The 24,190-nt window shown below is 42.3% G+C and overlaps 1 protein-coding gene across 2 annotated transcripts in view; it reads left to right on the top strand.

The window, feature by feature from the left end:
• The window catches only part of LOC127660235 (phospholipid-transporting ATPase IA), a 199,093-nt gene that overhangs the window by 106,052 nt on the left and 68,851 nt on the right, over positions 1-24,190 (top strand). For both annotated transcript variants that reach the window (XM_052150366.1, XM_052150365.1), the window contains 2 exons: positions 1,423-1,561; positions 8,531-8,595. In XM_052150366.1, the coding sequence (XP_052006326.1) occupies positions 1,423-1,561; positions 8,531-8,595 (204 nt within the window). The remainder of the gene's footprint in view (positions 1-1,422; positions 1,562-8,530; positions 8,596-24,190) is intronic.

The following is a 24,190-nucleotide window of genomic DNA, read 5'->3' as shown; positions in this document are numbered from 1 at the left end:
TACAGAGGATGATACAAAGAACAGGCCACAACATAGCCAAACCCCTGCCTGAAACGTATCATTGATCATGCTGATCAGCTCACATGAGACCGTTTGCTCTCTGCCTCTCTCCTCTTCTCTCCCCCTCTTACTTGCTTTCCCTTAATCTTTCTTTTGGTGCAGCTGACTTTCCTCTCCAGGGTCCTGTCAAAATCCTGTCCGCTCCAAATATGATCATGGCTGGTGAAAAGACTTGGCTTCCTGAGAAAAACACATTAATAGGCCATGCACCCCTCTCGATCTCCTTCTCTTTCTCATATACACACATAACTAAGTTTTTGTGATCCAAGCATGAGTGGCATTTTCTCAAATGCCTCTCTGGTCCTGCATTTGCATCTAACAGTAAGGATAGCCAGCTGACCATAGAAAACCACCTGCAGGAATGAACGATACAACTCAACACACATTTAACATTTTCCATGTTCAGTTTCATGTGTAATATATACAAGGGGTGAGGCCAGAAGTATCCAAATGAGTGGACCTTGGTGAAACAGTGAGGACCTCAATTCTGTCATCCCAATGTCATTACATCCTGAGATGGTCTGAAATCATATTCAGCATTCACATAGATGTCACTATACCTGCAAATTGTTCCCAGATTACAAACAGGGAAGAAATAGTGAGAACCCGTCATATGCGCGTGCTCCGTGAGACGTGCTAGCGCTGCACACGTGAGCACCAATAAAACTCTAAACACACAGCAAATCAGAGACACGCATTAACGACTTTTCTGTTTGTTTTTCAAAATATAATCAAGTGTGCTTCAGGCGCATGTATTTGTGTCTAATGCAGTTTCTTGTCATTTGCCACTTCAAGACTTCTTACAGATCGAAAAACAAATGTTTCTAACTATATTTATAGCTGGAATATGACGATTATCTTGCATGTGAGATATTTTGGATGCGACAAAATGCAGTTTCTTTTTATTTGCAAACCATTCTTATATTCCTGCAGTTTTGATTTGGTGGACCAGTGCCGCTCTGGCCCTTATGTAGCCTCACACCTGATATATATAGTATATGTTCACGTGTAAATGTAATTCGAGGTGTATTCGTATGATATTTTTGTAAATGGAAGTGTAATTCTTCTCCCCCAGCTGTAATTTAAAACCTCATTCTGGTCAATCATGGCATTTTGCAGTCAAATACATTTGTATAATTACTGCATAACTGTATATTGACCAATATCCAAGACAAGCTATTTCTAACATACCTGTAGTGCTAGTTTCATGTTTCTCACACAGTATCACTCAGTGGCCTCTTGTCACAGTATCACTTGCGAAATTATGTTTAGGAACATAATTCACCAGAGAAAAGATGAGCTTTATTTATGGGTTTATGAGTGAAACTGATGTTTTATGTCATTCTCTCTCTCTCTCTGCAGAACCTGCAGCTGCTAGGGGCCACAGCCATTGAAGACAAACTGCAAGACAAGGTCCCAGAAACCATTGAGACCCTCATGAAAGCCGACATTAAGATCTGGATTCTCACTGGAGACAAGCAGGAGACCGCTATCAACATAGGTGAGTGTAGATCAAAGAACAGACATTACATTGTTTGTATATATACATTACTAATCAAAAGTCTGGGCACAACTGACTGAATTTATGATCCTCTTAACCTTTTTATCGAAGTTCTTATATGGCAATTTTATTTACTTTTGCTCATTAAGGGATGAGTAAATGGTGAAGAACAAGCAGCCAACAAGTGTCCAGCGTGAATGGGAACTTCTTTAATACTCTTTAAAAAGCAATCTATGTAGATATTTAATTGCATTGGATTAGATTTGTTGAGAGAATGCCCAGAATGTGCAGAACTGTAGTGTAGTCCAGGGTTTTTCAAAGTTTTAAACGGTAATTAAAAACCAATTCTGTAAGTTCTCATCGCATTGTTTGTGGAAATGCTCTCACTTTCAATATTAAAGATAGCTGTGAGTTCTACTGTCTTTTTTTAATTTATTTTATTTATGGTGTGACATCAAGCGATCATTCAAGATTTTTTTCCGACCACATTTCTTCCACAAAGCTGACGGTTCACCACTATCCTTCCAGGTTTTAATAATGCATTCTTAGCCCAGTTCCAGTGATTTCAGCAATCTCCTTTGTTGTTTTCTTTGCTTGATGCATGCCATTAATTTGCCCCTTCTGAAACACAGTAACATCTTTTCCACGACCCCAGGATACGTCTTACGACATGGTGGTTTAAGTTACACACTGCATCAGTTAGGGTTAAAAGAATTGTTGCCAGCTGAAACATATTAATTAATGCAATAATGATCCAATCAGTATGAGCTTATTTAAATCCAAATGGCAACTTTTTATTTGGCCAGGCAGTGTAAGTATGATATCCATTATTGCTGCATGATTGATTGAATTATGATTGAAATTACAATATAGCCATGTTCAATTACTAAACCTTATAAGGCTGCATTTAAACTGCAAAAATATAGGTGCATAAATGTTTTATGTATTAAGTATTAAATAATGTTTTTTTTTTATATCAGTCATCATTGTATCATATTTCGTTTTGTTTTGTTTTGATTTTAACTTTTTATCTTGAATGTATCTTTCACTTTGGCGCTCTTTAAAATGTTGGCCTTTCATGTCTTCAACACATTCAATGTTCAATGGAAAATATTTATTGTTAGACAAGTGAAAAAGCTCTTTGTACATTTTTAAAGCATTCCTAAGCAAAACAGTGATCTCTTGACAAAATAAGGGAAGTTGCAAAATATCGGTATCGTATCAACCTATAGGTTTTTGTTAAAATCGGTATCGGCATCGGCCAAAAAGTTTAATATCGGCGCATCCTTAGTATTTTCCTACAGTGTTACATTACCAAAATTCATCATATTTCAGGCATTAGAGCAATTCACCAATCAGTAACCTTAAATTCAGTCAGTGGGCAATGTGTTATACTCTAGAGCATGATTAACGGCTATAAATATTTCTGTTTATAATATGAAACGTATTTTGCATTGTTTTTATTAAAAATGCTATGGGAATACTTGGCTTTTTTAGCCTATATTTGTGATAAACTCACATCACATGAGCAAGTTTCAATCTGTTAAACTAGACTTGTCACAAGTACATGAAGACATGTCAACCCGGTATCATGTTGAACTGGTAATAATGAGCATGATGTGATTTTTGTTCCCATATTTTCGTGCACATGCACTCTCTGAGGGAGAGCAGGGAGATTTCACGAGAGCAGCGTAGTTTCACGCTTGCTCAACTGGAACATGGATCTCTCTCGCACGACATGCATGTGCTATAAACATTTAACAGTAATATAATGTCACAAAAGTACAGTTTATAAAGCTGCTCTATTAAATGTTTCATTTTCAATGATCATCTCAATACATTTTTACTGTATTTATTTATGTTTTGATTTTACTTGGTGGATTTATCATCATTCTCCACACCTCCGATGACATGCTCTGGCGATCCTCTTGGGAATCGTGCACCCCAGTTTTAAAACAGTGGATCTAGAAAAAGGGTGACTACATTGAAGAAGCTAAAATATAAGATAGTTCTGATATTTGGTCACCTCATAATTTTAACACTTCAAATGTTTGAGTGAATTTTTTGATGGGTAGTGTCATATAATTGTACTGATGGTGATAGTAGAGAGAAGACAGGAAACAATGTGGAAGCGGGGAAGAAAAGGAGTTGACAGAACTCTGAATAGAGCTTGTTGCCCACATAAACCACGGCTCAACATCTCAGAGCATAGCACTTACCGCAAGGCCAGGGCTCCTACTTGTTTATCATTTTCTGACACATCATGTTAATACATTTATCTTTAAGTTCTCTTTAGTCATCATGTAAATAAGTTTTCAATTTGAAAGAAAAGGTGCATTAGGTTATCTTATTTTTTCTAACATATTGACATTTACCAGTGGGGTGTTGCTCTCCCTAATTTAAATGATCAAAAATATGCACAATCCTTCCCCAGACTCTCTCTTACACTCAAACAAACACATCCCTTCCTGACTGGCTGTCGCACAGGTACAAGTTGTTTGGTTTCTTTCTCCTCCAAAAAGCTGACACGACAAACGTGTCCCTGACCCGCTAATCTGTCCGCCCACCTCCACCAGATCTGAAACAGACCTGGGTCCCCCTCCCATCTCCCTGTGATGTGGCGTCGTCTATTAACTGGACCGCTGCACAACAAGGAATGTGGCTTTTAAACAGGCCTCATGTGAAAAGCTGTGGTCAGAAAAACAGATCCTAACTGAGTGTAGTGTAAACCAACACTGATCCTGAATCAGCCCATTTTGTCCACTGAGCAGCTGTGCAGAGGTTTGAAAACGTACCCGCTTAGAGGGGAAGGGATTTTACTGGACCTCCGCTTGGCCGAGGTGCTTGTTATTCGTGGAAAAGCAGTATGCAAAGATTATGCACAACTTTATTTCAAGAGCAGAGATGAGAGTTGCCCAGTTAGCACTGATTCCATAATATTTTAACAACATCTGAGGTCTGAAATGACCACAAGGCATAGAAAAGTTAAGTGCTACAATTAAGCCTTTTTTGACAGAAAAATGTGGCTCTGGTTTGACCAATGTCTCTTTAAGGCAAGTTGTGCCACAGGCAATGGTAACAGTCCCGGTAGATGTATGTATGTAATAGGGTGATTTTCATAAAACCTGGGTTCAGAATGATATACTACCATTACTATTTCTGCCATAGACATAAACAGGACACTGTTGTACAGTGTTTTTTTTTTAAATTATTATTATTATATTCAGCGAAAAATGGGCATACTACTATGGTGTATAAATGCTTCACAATTGAAAGAATGTATTTTATTTTTTTTATATCGCGGTAATGAGAATAGCATAATGACAGTAGGCATGTCATAAAATATCTAAATATTGATTATTTATCGGCACATTATTTTATAAATACTTTTTTGTGGCATCGATATATTAACACTAGTCGACATTTAAATTAGAAGCCTAAGTTGCATGTTTTACTGGTAGTTTGCCTTCTGTTTAATAAAATGTCTGGCATAATAGCATTGGGAGACCACAAGAGGCCGGTCAAGGGTAGGACATGAAGTGTGAACGAAGTTGTGGAACTAGTCACCATACACGCAAACTTTACAAAGGTTTTTGTACTTCAAAAAGAGTGACGTTGAGTTTGCAGGTTTATTTGCGTAAACTGAACTATTATAGATTATTATGCAATTTCTCTGTATGTACAGTAGCCTTGAAGAAAAAAGCTTGAAAAAAGTCATACTTGGAACTGAAAATACATAGACTATATGCAGGCTAGAATAATAATCTTTGTCCCTTGATAATGATTTGGGTCATAATAATTTTTTCCACATCAATCTACACTCCATACCCCATAATGACAAAGCAAAAAACATTTTTTTGATAACTTGAAAAATCACATTGACATAAGTATGCAGACCCTTTGCCATGACACTTGATATGTAGCTCAGGTGCATCCCATTTCTCTGGATCATCTTTGAGACGTTTCTACACTTTGATTGGAGTCCATCTGTGGTAAATTAATTTGATTGGACATGATTTGGTAAGGCACACACCTGCCTATATAAGGTCTCTATATAAGGTAAAATGCAGATCAGAGCAAAAATCAATCCATGAGGTCAAAGGAACTGCCTGTAGAGCTCAGAGACAGGATAGTGTCAAGGCACAGATCTGAGGAAGGCTACAAAAAAAGTGTGTCTGCATTGAAGGTTCCCAAGAGCATAGTTGCTTCCATAAATCTTAAATGGAAGAAGTTTGGGACAACCAGGACTCTTCCAGAGCTGGGCAAACTGAGCATTCGGGGGAGAAGGGCCTTGGTACTAGAGGTGACCAAGAACCCGATGGTCACTCTGGTTGAGCTCCAGAGATCATGTGTGGAGATGGGAGAAACTTGAAGGACAACCATCACTGCAACACTCCACCGATCTGGGCTTTATGGCAGAATGGCGAGACAGAAGCCTCTCCTCTGCAAGACACATAAAAAAAGACCTAAAGGACTCTCAGACTGTGAGAAACAAGATTCTCTGGTCTGATGAAATGAAGATTGAACTGTTTGGCCTTAATTCCAAACGTCATGTCTGGAGGAAACCAGGCGCCGCTCATCACCTGTGCTATACCATCCCAACAGTGAAGCATGGTGGTGGGAGCATCATGCTGTGTGGGTGTTTTTCAGCAGCATGGACTGGGGTACTGGTCTGGTTGAAGGTAAGCTGAATGCAGCAATATACAGAGATATCCTTAATGAAAACCTGGTCCAGAGCGCTTAGGACCTCAGACTGAGCCGAAGGTTCACCTTCCAAGAGGACAATGACCCCAAGCACATATCCAAGACAATGCAAGAGTGCCTTAGGGACAACTCTTTGAATATGAATGTCCCAGCCAGATCCCAGACTTGAACCTAATCGAACATCTCTGGAGAGACCTGAAAATGGCTGTCCAGGGAACCATGTAAAATCTGACAACAATGGTGTCCTTTCACAGCTTCGCTGTATGTTTCAGGCTTGTTCAGTTAATAAAAAAAAACTATCAAAAAGGTGATGGTCTCTTAACTGAAAGGTACCATTCTTACAGCCGCCATATTGAGCAATTTCTCATATACATTTTTTCTAGAAGCGGTCCATCTCCTACCCTTTATACTGTCCCCGCTTTGACCCCTAAGTTATATAAGGATGCAGATACCAGACAGCACCACACAGTGAGATTTGGCTAATTTTTAGCCACATAAGGGAAACAAATTAACGTAAATTATGTTTTTATTTTTTAAACATTATTGCATATGTTAACACCACAGCAAGTTTATAAATGTAAGGTTTCTTCTTTTCCCACACTTGTACTCTCCAAAATCAGAAGTGAATTGTACCCCTGCCCCAGCACTGTGAAGTCAAGCTCAGTTTAATCTCGGGTTAGCAGGCACTTAGAGCTATTTGGCCGCCTTTCGCACAGAGTACATGAAACCGCTCCAGTTCTCTTCACACTAGCCCTCTGATTACCTTATTAATGTATCAGACCATTGAGCAGGGAGTTGGGCTGAAGACAGGCAAGCTAGCCATGCTGTGCCACTGTAAAACCTTAGAGATTAAAGCCCAAACAAACAGCATGTGGCCAACGCAAACAACTCAACATGCCCGCTTCTAACCCAAAACCACTGCAAATAGACTGAATGAAAACCCACCCTTTTGCAGCACAGAGCCAATGAAATCACTGTGTGCAACCTCGATGCCTCCTTTCCTGATTCATTTAGAATTTTGCTGCATCATGCAGGTGTCTCTTTGTAAATCCATCCAGTCCAGCAAGAGTTTTTCAGTTTCAGCAGGTTGGTTATTTGATGGTTAGGTGAGAAGAGACAGCACAGGATCGGTACATCCGAATATCACACCTGCGGGACAGGTACAGGATGGCAAAAACAACTGCCCGAGTTACACCAGGAATGCACAGTCCCTCCATCAGTGCTCAGACTGTCCACAATAGGCTGAGAGAGGCTAAACTGAGGGCTTGTAGGCCTGTTGTAAGGCAGGTTCTTACCAGACATCACTGTCAACATAATCGTTTATGGGCACAAACCCACCTTTGCTGGACCAGACAGGACTGGCAAGAAGTGCCAGACGAGTCACGGTTTTGTAGGACTTGTGTTTATCATCGAAGGAATGAGCGTTACACCAAGGCCACACCAGATACTGACTGTTACTTTTGATACTTTCTGAAAATAAAAGCAGTTGAAAGTGAGATGACGTCTCTTTTTTTGCTGAGTATACAAAGAACAAAGACAATTATTTTAACATAGCGCTTCGCTCACTATTTGGTTGGCCCACGGTAAAACATAAAATAAAAAATTATGTAAAGTTAGGATATGCAGGCTTAGAATTTTTACTAAAATATCTATATAAAGATCAAGATAAAATATCATGCCATCTCATACACAATGATTACTTATCAATATTTTACTTTAGGGTACATTTTTACCCAGTAATTTAGTAATTTAGGGATATCCACACACACACACACACACACACACACACACACACAGTTCCCCTAGGACACCAATTGCCAAACTGAGGTGTCGGATACCCATTAAACACAAATGGACTTGTTCAGTCCTTTATATTGTTTAGACACATCCTGATGGATGAATGGATATGTCATGATTTTTATCACGCTGAAAGAGCCCTCTGTCAGCCTTCCAGTTGTGATCTCATATGAACAGAGAACAGTAAAGTTAAACCAATGAGGTGTGGGAGTATTCCACTCTGGTCTGCTGTAAACAGTAATCACTGAATACGCATATCAGTCTGCCAATTAGTCATTTCTTTCATCTGTTGCTGTGGTTACACATCGAATATCTATGTTATGTTGATTTATTATTGAAATACTAAGTTGCTACGAGTCATTCATCATTTTTCAAATGCCAAGCAAGGTGTTTTTTCCTTGCATGCATATCGTATGTTTTCAGGCATAATAAGAGGTTTAAGTAATGAGTTTTCTTTTTTTCCTGAAGGACACTCCTGCAAGCTGCTCACGAAGAATATGGGCCTGCTGGTGATAAACGAGGACACCCTGGATGTGAGTATGGAGACTGAGGTGTATGTTTATTTTAAAAAGCAGTTACATGTCACCTTTTGTAGTGCAAGCTCTGAGGACAGATGAAATGACATGGCAGCTGACAGATCACTTTGGCTCCCCTGGTATGTAAAAGCATGTGATATAATTCCCAGTGGAGCCCCTGTTCCAGAGCTGTTACATATTTTATTTTGCGTTTTCATCCAAAGTGTTTCCTCACATTTCTGTCGATGCTCTATCTCTAAATACTAAAACTTAATACAAAACACCAAATCTCTAAATACAAATTACTAACAATTCTCCTTTGTACAAAAGCACACACAATGCTCTTTGGAACATTCTCAAATCATGCGGGATAACATGGATCATCAGGTTTTGCACAAACTTATGGAGTCCATGGTAGCTTGAGTGTAAACCGTCATTAGCCTCCTGAGACCCGAGCGTGACTGCTGTGTACATTAAAAATACATGGATAGCAGGACTAAGTTTTGACATTTTAAATACAAAGTTATAGAAACTATCAAATAGTTTATTATGTTTCCAGGAGTGTTGGTTATTCTTTTCTTTTTTGATGTTACAGACATTACATAATACATTAGGATTTCAGGGAGGTCCTCATGGTGGCATAGTGACTCGCCTCAATCCGGGTTGCGGAGGACGAATCTTAGTTGCTTTTTTTTTAATTTGTGGATCTTCTCACGTGGCTTGTTGAGCATGTTACTGCGGAGAATAGCGTAAAGCCTCCACACATGTTATGTCTCCGCAGCATTAAAGCACAACTCACCACATGTCCCACAGAGAGCGAGAACCACATTATGGTGACCACAAAGAGGTTAACCCAATTTTACTCTACCCACCCTAGCAACCAGGCCAATTGGTTGCTTCGGAAGCCTGACTGAAGTCACTCAGCACGCCCTGGATTCGAACTTGCGACTCCAGGTGTGGAAGTCAGCATCTTTACTTGCTGAGCTACCCAAGCCCCAAATATAGGATTTCTAATGAAAACCTTGAGCTGTTGTGCACAAAAGTATACATAAGTATTACCAGCGTGGCGTTTCACGATAAACTGCTAAACAATTTTAAATGTGATATTGGATGAAACTCTTCTTTTGACTCAAAAAGATTTCAATGTAAAAACGTAATTAGGTTTCTTACCAGATGTACTTTTGTTGTCATTTCTCCCAAAGACAAACTCAGCTGACTCAGTGCTTCGAACGTTTTACCCTTATTGACAGCACAGTCTCCTGATCTGAGATCAGTCAGTTTAAATTAATTTAAATTATGCATTGCATATAGCGAAGCCAAAATATAACATCAACGCATGTATGCGCGGGGTCACACAAGGTTAAAGCAAAAGAGGGACATATCCATACTAAGTAATTGTGAAATACTGTCTTTTTGGTCACACTTTATATTAGGAGGCCTTAACTACTATGTACAAGCAGTATTTACTGTGTAACTACATGTTGTTCTGCAAAATATCCACATTTGCTGCTACTGAGGTTGAGGTATGGGTAGGTTTAGGAGTAAGGGTAGGGTTAGGATAAGGGTTTAGAGTTAGGTTTTGGGGTAAAGTTTGGGTTAGGGGTAAATTTAACAGTGTATCTACAAATGTAATTAAATGCAAATACTTTAAATGTAGTTACAATGCAACAATATGTATGTACATAATAAGTACTTTGCATCAAATGGTTAAGTACATAGTAGTTTTTTTTTTTTGTTTGTTTTTTCCAATAAAATTGTGCTAATGACATTTTATCCTGTTATTTGTTTTAGTTTGGAACATTTCTCAATGGTAGAGCAAAAATAGACAAAATAACTGGCCATATTGTGCCAATGCTTGTTTTATAGAACTTTTGTATAAACAAAATCACACTTGCAATCATGCTGTTGTACTAAATATTTACACCCTAATCACAGCTGATATTCACAACATTGTTTCTTGTGTGATATGGCTTAAATGTTTTATTAATAATATATTTATAATTGTTTACTTTATTATTACGTTTATTATTTAAAAGACAAATGCAAAATGGTAGCATTCACAAGTGGTCTTGACTTTGGGAGCCCACTGTAGTTGCACAGCTTGGTGTCATTTAAAAGAGTGTAAGGGGTCATGTATTAAGAGCAGGGGTTTGAGACCCTCTTTTACACACACACACACACACACACACACACACACACACACACACACACACACAGTACAGGCCAATAACTCCCTGATGGGGAATCTCTATTGGCTATGAAATGCAAAACCATCCGCTTTGAAAGAAGGAAACCATTTGAAACACACTCACGCACACACACACCCTACAGGTCAGCTGGCCCCCGTAGGGAGGGTCTTGTCTGTTGTCTGTGGACGTTAAGGGCTCTAGAAATCATTTCATATGGCTCTCACACATGCAGCGGAACCCCCGATTGGGTGGTGCATGTCCCGCTATGAGGGGGGTGGGGTTTAGGTGATGATGGACGGCTCTCACTCTGTCAAATGGCCGTTTAGCATGATGAATGAAGCGAAGGAAAAAGAGGAGAGAAAAGAGAGACATACTCCATAAAGTTGACAGCCGCCGTTTGAAATGTCAGCGTCCGCACTCCCATGCATATGCACATGCTTATACAACACACTTAAAGAAAACAAGGAGGAATTCTCTCTCCGCCGCTTAGTGCTCAGAGTTGCAGCAGTGATGGGAATTGCCATGTTCTCACATTGCAGGAAAAAACACTGGAACAATATGCTTCCCTTCCCTTAGGTTCTTTTCTAGTCCTTTGCATTTAAAGGAATAGTTAAATGAAAATGCTGTCATCGTGTTGTTCTAACCTAGTATTGTTTTCTTTTTCTCTGAAATACAAATGTTGGCAGAATTTTCCATACAATCCACTTTTCCAAGGATAAAAAGGACAAAAAATAAAAAGCACCATAAAAGTAGTACATAAAACTTGTGCACTTTATTCAAAGTCTTCTGAATCTTATGGCTTCCAAAGACTTCGAGTATAGTGCACAAGTTGTATTTAGTATTTGTACTTGTATGATGCTTTTTTGTTCTTTTTGGAGTTTAGGATTATACATCACCATCCATTTTGTTGTTTGGAAAAGAGCAGGCTGTATATTCTTTAATTTTTAAATGCATATAAAATATTTTCTTGGGTGAACTATCCCTTTAACAGATGAAAACATATAAGGAAAGACCAGATGGATGAAGGAGGCCCCTCATCTACCCAAGAGAGGGGTGTCTGAGGTCTCCTCCGGATTTCGGAAAGGGGCTGATTATCTCAGTGGAGGGAAATGCGAGATAATATGGGAAGGGTCAAAGAACAGTGACTCAATAATCACATTAAATTTGCGGCAGACCAAAGTCCCTTCTGCTGCTTGCACATGAAAGAGTGCTATAGTGTGCAGAAAAACCCAGAGGAAGGAGAGAATGGAGAGATTGTGTGGAAGAGTACAAAAGAGGAATGAAATGGAGCTGAAAATAGAGACACTGAAGAGCACAGTACGCTCTGTCATTAAATTTTATTTAAAGAGGACATATTCTTCTCTTCTTTCACATTTTGTTTTTAACCCTGTGGGACACTTATAATGTTCATCAAGGTTTCTTGTGCCAAAAATGGTCGTAATTTAATTCTTGGAAAAAAATACAAATAAAAAGCTTAAACTTATTTAGAATAGTCTAGTAGGTCATGTGGCCAAGCCAGGCTGGTGGAGACCAGCTCATAGTCTGGTTTTCTCAGTGGGGACATAATCAGATTTATATTAAGTTTTCTCTTTTCCATGCTCCCTTTAAAGGTGCTTTCACACTGACCACAATTTAATGAAAAGAGATCACCCAGACAACAAAAAAAAAGAATACATTTTCCGATGCACACTTCAATTGAACTATCTTGACATTTATGCTTATATCCCAAGATCAATCATTTACTAAATGTGCAACTCTCTACAATGCAAATAAATCACTTGCAAATGAAACCTAATTGCACCCTATACAACTAAAAATGTCTGTGATTAATCACTGGCAGTAATATAGTGGAGAAGTTCAACATCCTTCAGGTTTAATGTGTTCTGTGTAATGTGTGTCCAAAGACGAGATCCACGCAATAACAGTCTTTCACAACGGTGTGGTTTCATTTTGACCCACTCTTCATTGCAGAACTGCTTCAGTTCAGCCACATTGGAGGGTTTTCAAACATGAATTGCCCTTTTAAGGTCCTACCACAGCATCTCAATGGGGTCAAGTCAGGACTTTGACTAGGCCACTCCAAAGTTTTAATTGTGCTTCTTTTGAGCCATTCAGAGGTGGACTTACTCCTATGCTTTGGATCATTGTCTTGCTGTATAAACCAGTTGCACTTGAGCTTCAACTCACAGACTGATGACCGGATGTTCTTCTTTAGAATTTTCTTGTAGAGAGCAGAATTCATGTTTCCAACAATTATTGCAAGTCGCCCTGGCCCTGAAGCAGCAAAACATCCCCACACTATCACACTAACACCACCATGCGTGACTGTAGGTTTTTGTTCTTTTTGTGGAATTCTGTGTTTGATTTATGCCAGATTTAACAGGACCCTTCATTACCAAACAGTTCCACTTTTGACTCATCAGTCCACAGTACATTCTCCCAAAAAATTTGAGGATCATCGTGTTTTGGCAAAATTCAGACGAGCCTTAATGTTCTTCTGAGTTAGCAGTGTTTTTCGCCTCACCACACTTCCATGGATGCCATTTTGGGCTAGTGTCTTTCTGATAGTGAGCCGCTGAACCGTGACATTTATTGATGCGAGAGAGGCCTGCAGTTCCTTGGATGTTGTCCTTGGCTTTTTTGTGACTTCCTGGATGAGTAGTCAATGTGCTCTTGGAAGAATTTTGGAAGATCATCCACTTCTGGGAAGGTTCACTACTATAAGTTGCCTCCATTTGGAGATAATGGCTGTCACTTTGGTTCTTTGGAGTCCCAGAGCCTTTGAAATAGCTTTGTAACCCTTCCCAGACTGATGTATTTCTATCACCTTTTATCTCATAATTTCTTCCGACCTTGGCATAGTGTGGTACTGGGTGAGACCTTTTTAGCCAAATTCATGCTTCTGAAAAAGTTATATTTAGGTGTTGATTTGATTGAACAGGGCTGTCAGTAATCAGGCCTGGGTGTGTCTAGTCCAGCTGAACCCCATTATGAATGCAGTCTCATAGATTTGGGAATTTAGTAATTAAGGCAAAATACTTTTTCGCACCGGCCCAGTTGGTATTGGATAATTTTTTTTCTTCAGTAAATAACATGATAATTTTAAATCTGTATTTTGTATTTACTCAGATTGCCTTTGTTTTATGTTAGATTTTGTTAGAATTTTGTAAACAATTTAGTATGAAATATACACTGAAACAGAAGCAATCGGGGTGGGGGCACATACTTATTCACAACACTGTAATATCATATTTATCGATGGAATACATGGATTTGTACATTAAAAAAAATAATTATTAAATGTGACAAATTGTGAAAAACTATTTTTTTAAAATTATGTAATTACGATTTTCATTGTTTATTTATTAAGGTTTTTACATTAAAATGTTATGACTTTCTCCACCTCTGATACAATGTTGTAAATCCCTCTTATTTTTTAACCTCTTCATTCCAATGAACGGTCTCCATTCTGGTTGGTAACAACAACTTTTTAACATTTAAACTTTTTTTAAGTCCAAGCCATTCCTGGTTAAAATCAAGTCCAACACATTTATCTTATTTTCTCTCATTGAATCTTCCATTTCACTCAAAAATATTTAATTAATACAGAAGTAAAAAAACAGACTCTTTCCAGTTTTATGTTTGTTCGTATTTGTTCATTAGCGACTGTTTTGCTGTTGTTAGCAACAGTGTTACAAGTGTTTTCTCTCAAACTTCCATAGCTGGACAGTTGATTCTGTAAATCACTATTGCGCAAGTGAATGTCTGTCTTGGAGTATTGATATTTGTTTCAGTGAGTGAATGTATGCACTTGCAGTATTCTATCTTTCGTGACTTCATTTCATGACACATGTAACCCATCCTAAATATTCTTCCGCTCTGTTTATAATCTCAGATTGCACATATCTCAGTCCAGGCATCCCATTTAAAAGGATTTCCTAAGTTTCTAAATCAGCCGTTATCTACTGGATCTTGGCAGCAAATGGAAGCGCTGATGTACTGTATATTCTAACTGATGCCTTCTGCACACTTGCAAACCAAACACTCTTGAGTCATCAGGATCCAGTTTGCTAACAGCCATAACACAGAGGCCTGTTTAGAGTCTTTGAACTCAAATGGCGACAAGTTCTAAGCAAATGATGACATTGTTTTATCTGTTGTTTTATCTGTCCTTTTATTAGTTCTCATTTGTGGTCTTATCATCATCTGATTTTAAACTGTGGCTGGCGTATACAGACTCCTGATGGTGCTGAAGCATGCGAATACTGTTTATTATATACACACACAATCACACACTTACACACAGGCACATGTACAGATCCCTTAGTGGGGATGGACGCTTCATTTTAGAGACGTTCTTACAGCTGCAGTTCCCTGTCTCTCTCTTTAAATCCCGAGGCCTCTCTCTCTAAACCCATGGATTCTCTCTCTTAATATTTCCATTGAGCTTGGGTTTCAGAGCCTTGTTATGCCAGCAAAGGGTTGGTTGGTCCCCAATCTCACTGTCCTTAGGCATCTGCCTCCCTAAATACACACACACACACACACACACACACACACACACGCACACATTTTCTCTCCTGGTGTATTTTGGGCAGTTTGGTGGCAATCTGCAACATAGATCTCTATTAAAGCTTTTCAGTTTAACAGTTACAAATGGCTATGGTGAGGTCTACTCACATGTGTTAAGGGCCCAAGTGGATTTTTTTCATCGCACTATAGCTAGAACGTAAAACTTGAAGTTGCGTGGCGCCATGCGGGGGTCAGATGTGTGAACAACGAGCTCTGCGCACTTTGCTAGTTTTTAATTATTTTTGTATCATGAACTAGGTGGGAGAGTTTGGGGTTTGATTGTTGTACTAATGGGGAAAGTGGTTTTTATAACATGTCAAATGTTAATATGAGTGGATTATCTCTCTACACGTAGAATGTGAATGGGTGGGGGCACTGCTTAAAGAAGGAAAGTTATTTATCTTCTTAAATGCAAGAAATATGATATAGTGTCTCATCAAGAAATGCATCTTTCCCCACAAGAAGCTAAAAAATTTGGGAAGATAAGGGCTGGACGTGTTTTCTTTAGTGCTGGCTCAAGTAAGAACAGGGGAGTCATTACATTTAAGTAAACATCTACAATTCAAATGTCTCAAACAGATTTAAGATCAATTAGGAAGTGTCATTATTGTCTTAGCAGAAATTCTGGGGCAAAGGTTGATTTTAGCTAACAGTTCCGCACCTTACGCTGATGATGATTGCTTTTTTATAGATCTTGAAGGGATGTTGCAAGCCGCTGGCACCCCTCATGATATAATATTGGGAGGAGACTTTAATCTATTGATGGACTCAGTCCTTGATCATAGTGAAGCAAAAGTGCAACATTGACACTTCACTGGACGTGTAACAATCTTGGTTTTACAGATATTTGGAGACTTTTGAACCCATCTGGTAGGGACTATAATTTTTTTTCATCATCCATAAGATCTAATCTAGAATAGTTTTTTTATATATCAAAGTCCCTCATTTCATCTGTTGTGGATTGCTCAATTGGAAACATCTTAGTCTTAGATCACACCCTGGTGAGTTTAGAGGTGTTGCCACATATGGAGAAAATGAAATCAAATTGTTGGCTCTTTAATGTATCCCTTTTTCAAAATTGTTGAATTCCAACCAATGTTAAAGACTGAAATTAATGTTTATATGGAGACTAACTGGTCCTCCGTATCCTCTGTGGGCATTGCTTGGGAGGCACTGAAGGCCTGGTCTGGGATCTGATCATACAGGATGCCTTGTTCATCAAAAAGTCCAAAGCACGAGAACTCGTGGAGTTGGAAGGGAATATTGAAAGTGCTGAGGCAGAGCTGAAGCACCGAATGTCATCTGATGGCCTCAGAGAATTGACCCGATTGAAATACAGATATAATACTGCGAAAGGTGGAGTTTTGGCTATTCAGGGCAAGACAGTCATACTTTGAGTCGGGGGACACAGCAGGGAAGCTTTTGGCTAGATATATAAATCAGAGAAATTATTTTTCTACCATTTCCCTCAGTGAAATCTGCTGGTGGTGAAATTTTTACCTCTGTCATTAATATTAAGAATGCTTTTAAAGAATTCTATATTGATATTTATACTTCCAGGTCTTCGCCTACTGATGAAGATATTAGAAACTGTGGAACCAGTAGAACTCCCTAAATTGACGACTGAGCAAAAAATTATCTTGATTCTGAGATAACCTTAAAGGAGATTGACAAGGTAATTAAGGCCCTGCCTAAAGGCAAGGCTCCGGGGCCAGATGGCTTTGCCAATGAATTTTTTAGATCTTATGTTACAGAACTGGCTCCACTTATGTTAGAAGTTTATATGGAATCATTAAAGAATGGAAAGCTTCCGCCAACCATGACACAAGCCCGGATCAGTCTGATTCTTAAAAAGGACAAAGATCCAAGTGAGTTTAAGAGTTACCATCCAATTTCCCTGATCCAGCTAGGATCCTAGCAAAGCGATTGAGTAAAGTTATGACATCTCTTACACATATAGATCAGGTTGGGTTTATTCAGGTCACATTTCTTATTAGGCGTTTCAACAGTATCGTTTGGTCAGTGGCATATGATCAGACTCCAGTCGCTGCCATCTCACTTGACGCTGAAAAATGCGTTTGATGTGGTAGAATGGGGTTATCGTTTTAAGATTTTGGAATTCCTTACAGGTTTAGGAATACTATTATTGGATGAATTAAGTTACTTTATAGACACCCAGTAGCAGTGGTACAAATTTATGGATTAATTTCAGATTATTTTAATCTGGATAGGGGCACCCGGCAGAGTTGTCCTCTTTCCCCATTATTGCTCTGTCTTGCCCTGGAACCATTAGCAGCCATGATAAGAAAGGAGGATGATTTTCCCAGGGTGGTGGCAGGAGGTGTGGCGCATAAGCTTTTGCTTTACGCAGATGATATTTTACTATTCGTCTCCAACCCCACTAGATCTATGCCTTGACTTCACAGAATTATTAATTCCTTTTCTATGTTCTCAGGATACAGAGTTAATTTATGTGAAGCTTTGGCTCTGACAGTGTACTGCCCAGTAACTGCTTTTCAGCCGGGTGCCAGTGGCCACAAATAGGGCATTAAGTATTTGGGCATTTTATTCCCAGCAAATTTGTCTTATTTAGTTAGTTAATTTTGACCCCTTAATATAAAAATGTCGAGCATTGTGGGCAGGTTGGCTTCATTACATTTATGTATGATTGGGAAGGTTCATGTTATTAATATTAATTGTATTCCAGAATTCAACTTCCTGCTACTATCTCTCCCTGTAGATGTCCCCCTCTCTTATTTCAAGCAATTTGATAGCATAGCGAAGTCCTTCATTTGGAATGGTACCTGATTACATTTCAATAAATTACATAGGCCGATTGACAAAGGTGGGCTAGGCCTACCCAAGATTTTGTTTTATTATTATGCATTCAGTCTCAGACATTTGGCTCATATGTCTCTTCCACCTGAGAGAGCCCCTCCCTGGTTTTGTATTGAACAGGAAGTTCTTGCCCCCATTTCACCATTACAAAGCCTTTCTATCAAACTAATTGGAGAAGTTACGTTATACCCCGTTATCTCGCATTTGCACTCGGTGTGGACAAAAGTGTCCAGAGTGTTTAATTCGGACATTTATTTAAATGTTGCCTGGAGCATATGGCTGAACCTCAAATTATGTATAAATAAATCCCCTTTTTGCTGGTCAGAGTGGATTGTGAGGGTGGTTACTACACTCGGTGACCTATCTGAGAGTGGAGTTGGGATCCTTTCGAAATTTGGTTCAGCTTTTTGGGATTTCCAGATCTCAGTTCTATAAGTATTTACAGGTGCAACACCTGCTTTGTACTGATTTTGGGAATAGTTTAGACCCCCCTAAAGCAGCAGATACTAGAAGTGGTGATTACTGCTTTTGGAAAAGGTCATGAGGCATCAGTGTATTACTCCCTGTTAATTGTGAGTCTGGGGGACGGAACTTCAATTCACTTCAGAGATTATGGGAGAAAGATTTAAACTTGGTATTGAGGAGGGAGTGTGGGCTAAATAACATCAAGTCTGCATCTAGAGATGCAAAGGTTCTCCTTATGCAATTTAAGATTTTACATAGTCTATTTGACCCCCTCTAGAATGCATAGGATTTGTCCTAAAGACAAATCAGTCAGAAGATGGAGGCACAACCCATGTTTTTGGGGGATGTGTTAAGATCCAAGATTTTTGGTTGAAGGTTCAGAGTTTTATGTGTGAGGTATTGGGCTCTCAGATTATATTTTGCCCCAGTGGTGTTCAGAGATGGCCAGGGTGGCAGCTTTTGAGGAGGGGGCATTCAGAAGACTGGGGAGTTTAGACCTGTTTGTGGAGAAATGTGGCAAGTCTTTTTTGGAGGGGGGGGGGGGGGGGGGGTTGTGAGGTTTAAATGTTAATTCTGTTTGTTTGCGTTTTGTTTTTCATTGTTTAACAGTTCAATCAATACATTTAAAAAAAACGTAAGTATTCTTTAAGTTTTCTGCACAATGCTATGTGACTTGCACAGTGTGTGTGTGTGTGATGCACATTCTTTTATGCACATGTGTGGATAGCTGAAGGACAGGAGCTGCAGATAGAGACATGTATGGGTTTGTTTACACACAATTCTGAGAGATTTTTAAGGTTGTTATTGCATAGATATTATAGAATTAGATGGGTCACTGTGTGAATGGGATAAATGAGCATTAGCTGAACCAGCCTGTAAGTTTATTTATTTATTTATTTATTTTTTCATTTGCCTGATTTAAGATAAAGTAGTAGTATATTCCATTGTTGTCTGATTTTAATGTTGATTTGAGATATTTTGAGATATATATATATATATAAATAATGGGGAAAGACTGAAAACTCCTAAACTTTATTTTTTTATATAATATATACATGGATATTTACCATTTAAGCATTCAGACTTTCCCCATTCAGGTAGATTGGAGCTGTACCTTGTATGATTTTGCTAATTATTTTACGAATATGGTCACTGTGTGGCCTGACTTGCCTTGCCACCTTGTAGTGTCAGAAATTAACTTTTCAATCAAGGGGTAGTAATTGCCCACTGGATTACATTATCAGGGGCACTCTCTTGTACTCATGATTGTGACGTCAGAACCATAACGATTTATGAATAACCCATTTTCACATATACAAACCTAATGAAAAGTTCTGTTACAAATATCTTTATCTTACTTGCTCTCTGGAAGATGCATTCTTTTGTGCATGTGCTCTATTTTTTTAAATGATGTTTTTGTATTTGATCACAAGAATGCATCCAGTCTGAACAGCCCCTCTCTTTTTTTTCTCCTGCGTTCTCACTTACATGCTACTGTGTTGTAGTAATCGTTTGGTTACGTATGTAACCTCCGTTCCCCGAGGGAGGGAACGACACGTTGTGTCGGAGAAGCGACACTAGGGGTCTCACTTGAGCGCCGATATTCACCTCTGACCTATTGAAAAGGGCCAATGGGAGTTGGCAGTCAGTATTTGCATACCCCACCCCCGCATACGGGTACTTAAGTGGGGCAAATACGGAAGTCTAGTCAGGATTTTTCTGAGGAGCCGGAAATGGTCCGGCCACAACAGTGGCTCGGTTCAGCGACATGGCGGAGGAAAGACACAACGTGTCGTTCCCTCCCTCGGGGAATGGAGGTTACATACGTAACCAAACGTTCCCCTTCTGTCGCTCTCTCCACGTTGTGTCGGAGAAGCGACACTAGGGTACCCATTCCAATCTTGCCATGCGCTGAACCGTGTACGTGAACTGCCAATACAGAGGCGGGCAGGGATTTCATCCAGTGCCACGCATCGTCTGTACCTGGCTGCACGTACCCTTCCCCAATGCCCCATAAGAACATCGGAATCCTTCTAGTTACCCTGGGAGGGGAACAAGGCGATGTTTGCCAACATGGGAATGGGCTAGCCTGGCTGGGCCTCTTTTCTCTCTATGTTTCTCGCATAGAGCAATCACGGCCGGGGCCCTTACACGCATATAGGGAAGGGGGTCTTACCCAGACCCTGCGGAGACCACACCTGCCCTTTTTCTTGGGGAGGAAAAGTGGTAGACACGTCACACAACCGTCTTAGGGCTCGTGTGGAAAGTATGGTGCGGTGGTAGATCCAGCCTCGAAAGGGGGGAGTTGCTACAGCACGGCGACCGGGGCAGCTGTAACTGCCTAAGGGAGACACGGGAGTCTGCTCGTAAGGGGACAGAACCGTGGAATTACACACAGGGGGAGTCCGCGCAGGAGGCCTTACCTGCAGAGCACCTATACCAGTACAGGGTAGCCATCAGGGTACCCGCAGTGGCTTGGGTCGGCGAGTTCCTCCGCTGAACCGCGGACCCGGAGGGCTGGGGAGGAATCGGTCAGGGGCCCGACTCGGAGTGGGGCGCCCTGGGAAGAAGGCGCACTACTTTACCTTGACGTCAGGAAAAGGGCGCTGGGCGCAATCGATCCACCCGGCCGGTCGGTCTGTGTGTTACCGAGTTCTACTCGGACCTGACAAAACACGAGACGCAACCGACTCAAAGCGGAGGTTGTAAAACCTTGCGAAGGTGTTGGGTGTTGCCCAACCCGCGGCTCTACAGATGTCTGCTAGGGAGGTGCCCTTGGCATTGTCGTGATAGCGCGTCCGCTATGACGTTGAGCTTGCCGGGGATGTGAGTGGCTCGCAGCGACGGCGAGTTGTGACATGTGGCGGGAGCGTACGCCGCCTTGGCGATTTATGTACGCCACCACCATGGTGCTGTCCGATCTCACGAGGACATGTTTGTCCCGAACTAACGGGAAGAACTTCCTGAGAGCAAGAAGGACGGTCAGCAACTCCAGGCAATTGATGTGCCAACGCAGCGGGGCCCCTTTCCAACGGCCCGCTGCTGTGTGCCCGCTGCAGACGGCACCCCACCCGGACCGGGAGGCGTCGTTCGTGACCAGAACGCGTCGGGACACCTGCTGCAGGGGCACTCCTGCCCGTAAAAAGCAGAGGTCTGTCCAGGGTCAGAGTGTTTTGAGGCAGGCGGGGGTGATCCTTACCCGATGCATGCCGCGGTGCCATGCTTGTCTCGGGACTGGAGTCTGGAACCAGTGCTGGAGTGGTCTCATATGCATCAACCCCAGCGGCGCGACCGCTGCGGAGGACGCCATATGCCCCAGGAGCCTCTGGAAAAGTTTTAGAGGGACCACCGTGCCTGGCTTGAAGGAAGCGAGGCAGTCCAGCACCGACTGAGCATGCTCGCTCGTGAGACGTGCTGTCATTGAGACTGAGTCTAACTCCAACCCGAGAAAAGAGATGCTCTGAACCAGAGTGAGCTTGCTCTTTTCCCAGTTGACCTGAAGCCCCAAATGGCTGAGGTGCCGGAGCACCTGGTTTCTGTGTGTGCATAGTAACTCTTGAGAGTGTGCTAGGATGAGCCAGTCGTCGAGGTAGTTGAGAATCCGGATGCCGGCTACTCGTAGCGGGGCAAGGGCCGCCTCTGCGAACTTCGTGAAGGTGCGAGGGGACAGAGACCAGCTGAAGGGGAGGACTTTGTACTGAAACGCCTGGCCGTCGAACGCGAACCGTAAGAAGGGTCGGTGTCGTGGCAGAATTGAGACGTGGAAGTACGCGTCCTTCAGGTCTACCGCTGCGAACCAATCTAGATGCTGAACGCCAGCCAGAATATTTCTCTGCGTGAGCATTTTGAACGGGAGTTTTAACAAGGCCCGATTGAAAACTCGCAGGTCCAGGATTGGTCGTAAGCCGCCGCCTTTCTTGGGTACAATGAAGTAAGGGCTGTAGAAACCCTTCCTCATTTCGGTTGGAGGGACGGGCTCTACCGCGCCCTTGGCTAAGAGGGTCTTGATTTCGCGTGCGCAGGGAACTGGCATGCTTGCCGTGTACTGCGGAAAGCGGACGCTCCTGAAGGGGCGGAGCCGGGCAAACTGAATTGCGTAACCGAAGTCGAATGGTCCGGTGCAGCCAGCGTGATGCGTTGGGAAGCGAAAGCCACGCTTCCCAGCTCTGCGCTAGGGGCACCAAAGGGACGAGTATTTTGGACGTACCCAGCGGGGCGGAACAGGTAATGCAGCGTCGGGCGGCTTCGTCTCGGCCTGAGGCTGAGGTGCTGAGAATAGACTCAAAGCACTTACCTTGCTCCGCGCACCCGGCAGGGGGCGGGTTCGTGACTGAGGAGGAGGTCTGATGCTGGCGTCCTCTGGACTCGTCTGAACCGGCCGGCCGGGGGACAGTCGTGGGCAGGCGGAAGGCGGGATTGCCGCGTCCGGTGTACCGGGACTGTCGTAATCTGAAAGCAGATTGGCGTGAGAACGGCATTTGCGGGCCAGGTGACCCAGAGGCAAAGGAAATAGCTCTTATTGAGAATGTGGGTACCACAGCCCCCGTCAGGGGGTGTGGCAAATGAAAAAACAAAGGATTCTCCTCCCGGCCCTCCACCAGGGGACGGAGCGGTCTTACCACCTCCGGAGCTAACGTCTTCGGCTCTGGGTCGGCTGTCTCAGGAACGATTGGGAGCCTTCCGGGTCCTAGAGGGGGTTCGTGAGACAGGGGGCGTGCGCCGCCTGCGGGGTGCTCGATGCTGGGGCTGAGAGCTGGGCCCGGGTTGAGGCGGAGCAGGAGCTGGTTTCTTCGCAGGGGGCGCCCTCGGCGGGCAGACAGGGCAGGGCCCGTAGCGGCAGGTCTGCGGCGGGGCATGATGCTTGAGAGATGGCCTCCGTCTGCTTCTTCACCACGGAGAACTGTTGGGCAAAGTCCTCGACGGTGTCGCCGAAAAGGCCAGTCTGAGAGACAGGTGCGTCCAGGAGGCGGTTCTTGTCGGCCTCACGCATCTCGACCAGATTGAGCCAAAGATGGCGTTCCTGGACCACTAGGGTGGCCATCGCCTGTCCGAGTGCCTGCGCTGTGGCCTTCGTCGCTCTCAGGGCGAGGTCGGTCGCTGAGCACAGTTCCTGCAGCACATCAGGATCAGGTCCACCCCAGTGCATGTTTCTGAGTGCTTTGGCCTGGTGGACTTGCAGGAGGGCCATCGCATGCAGGGCGGAGGCAGCGCGTCTAGCCGCACTGTAGGCCTTCGCGTTGAGCGAGGATGTTGTCCTACAGGGCTTGGATGGGAGTACGGGCGGCCACGCCAGGAGGTAGGGCTACCGGGCATAGATGGTACGCAACTGCCCTATCGACCTGGGGAATCGCCCGTATCCGTGGCGCTCTCCGCCGTCGAGGGTGGTGAGAGTGGAGCGGGTGGCACCTAGACGGGCGGAGAGCGGGGCTCTCCACGTAGACGTCAGCTCGTCATGCACCTCCTGGAAAAACGGGACCGGGGGGATGAGAGGCCGCGAACGGCGCGCTGCCCCCAGGAACCAGTCATCCAACCATGAAGGCTGTGGGGAG

This window comes from Xyrauchen texanus, chromosome 19 (assembly GCF_025860055.1).
Source record: "Xyrauchen texanus isolate HMW12.3.18 chromosome 19, RBS_HiC_50CHRs, whole genome shotgun sequence".
In the NCBI taxonomy this organism is placed as follows: Eukaryota; Metazoa; Chordata; class Actinopteri; order Cypriniformes; family Catostomidae; genus Xyrauchen; species Xyrauchen texanus.
This window is presented reverse-complemented; position numbering and strand designations above follow the sequence as displayed.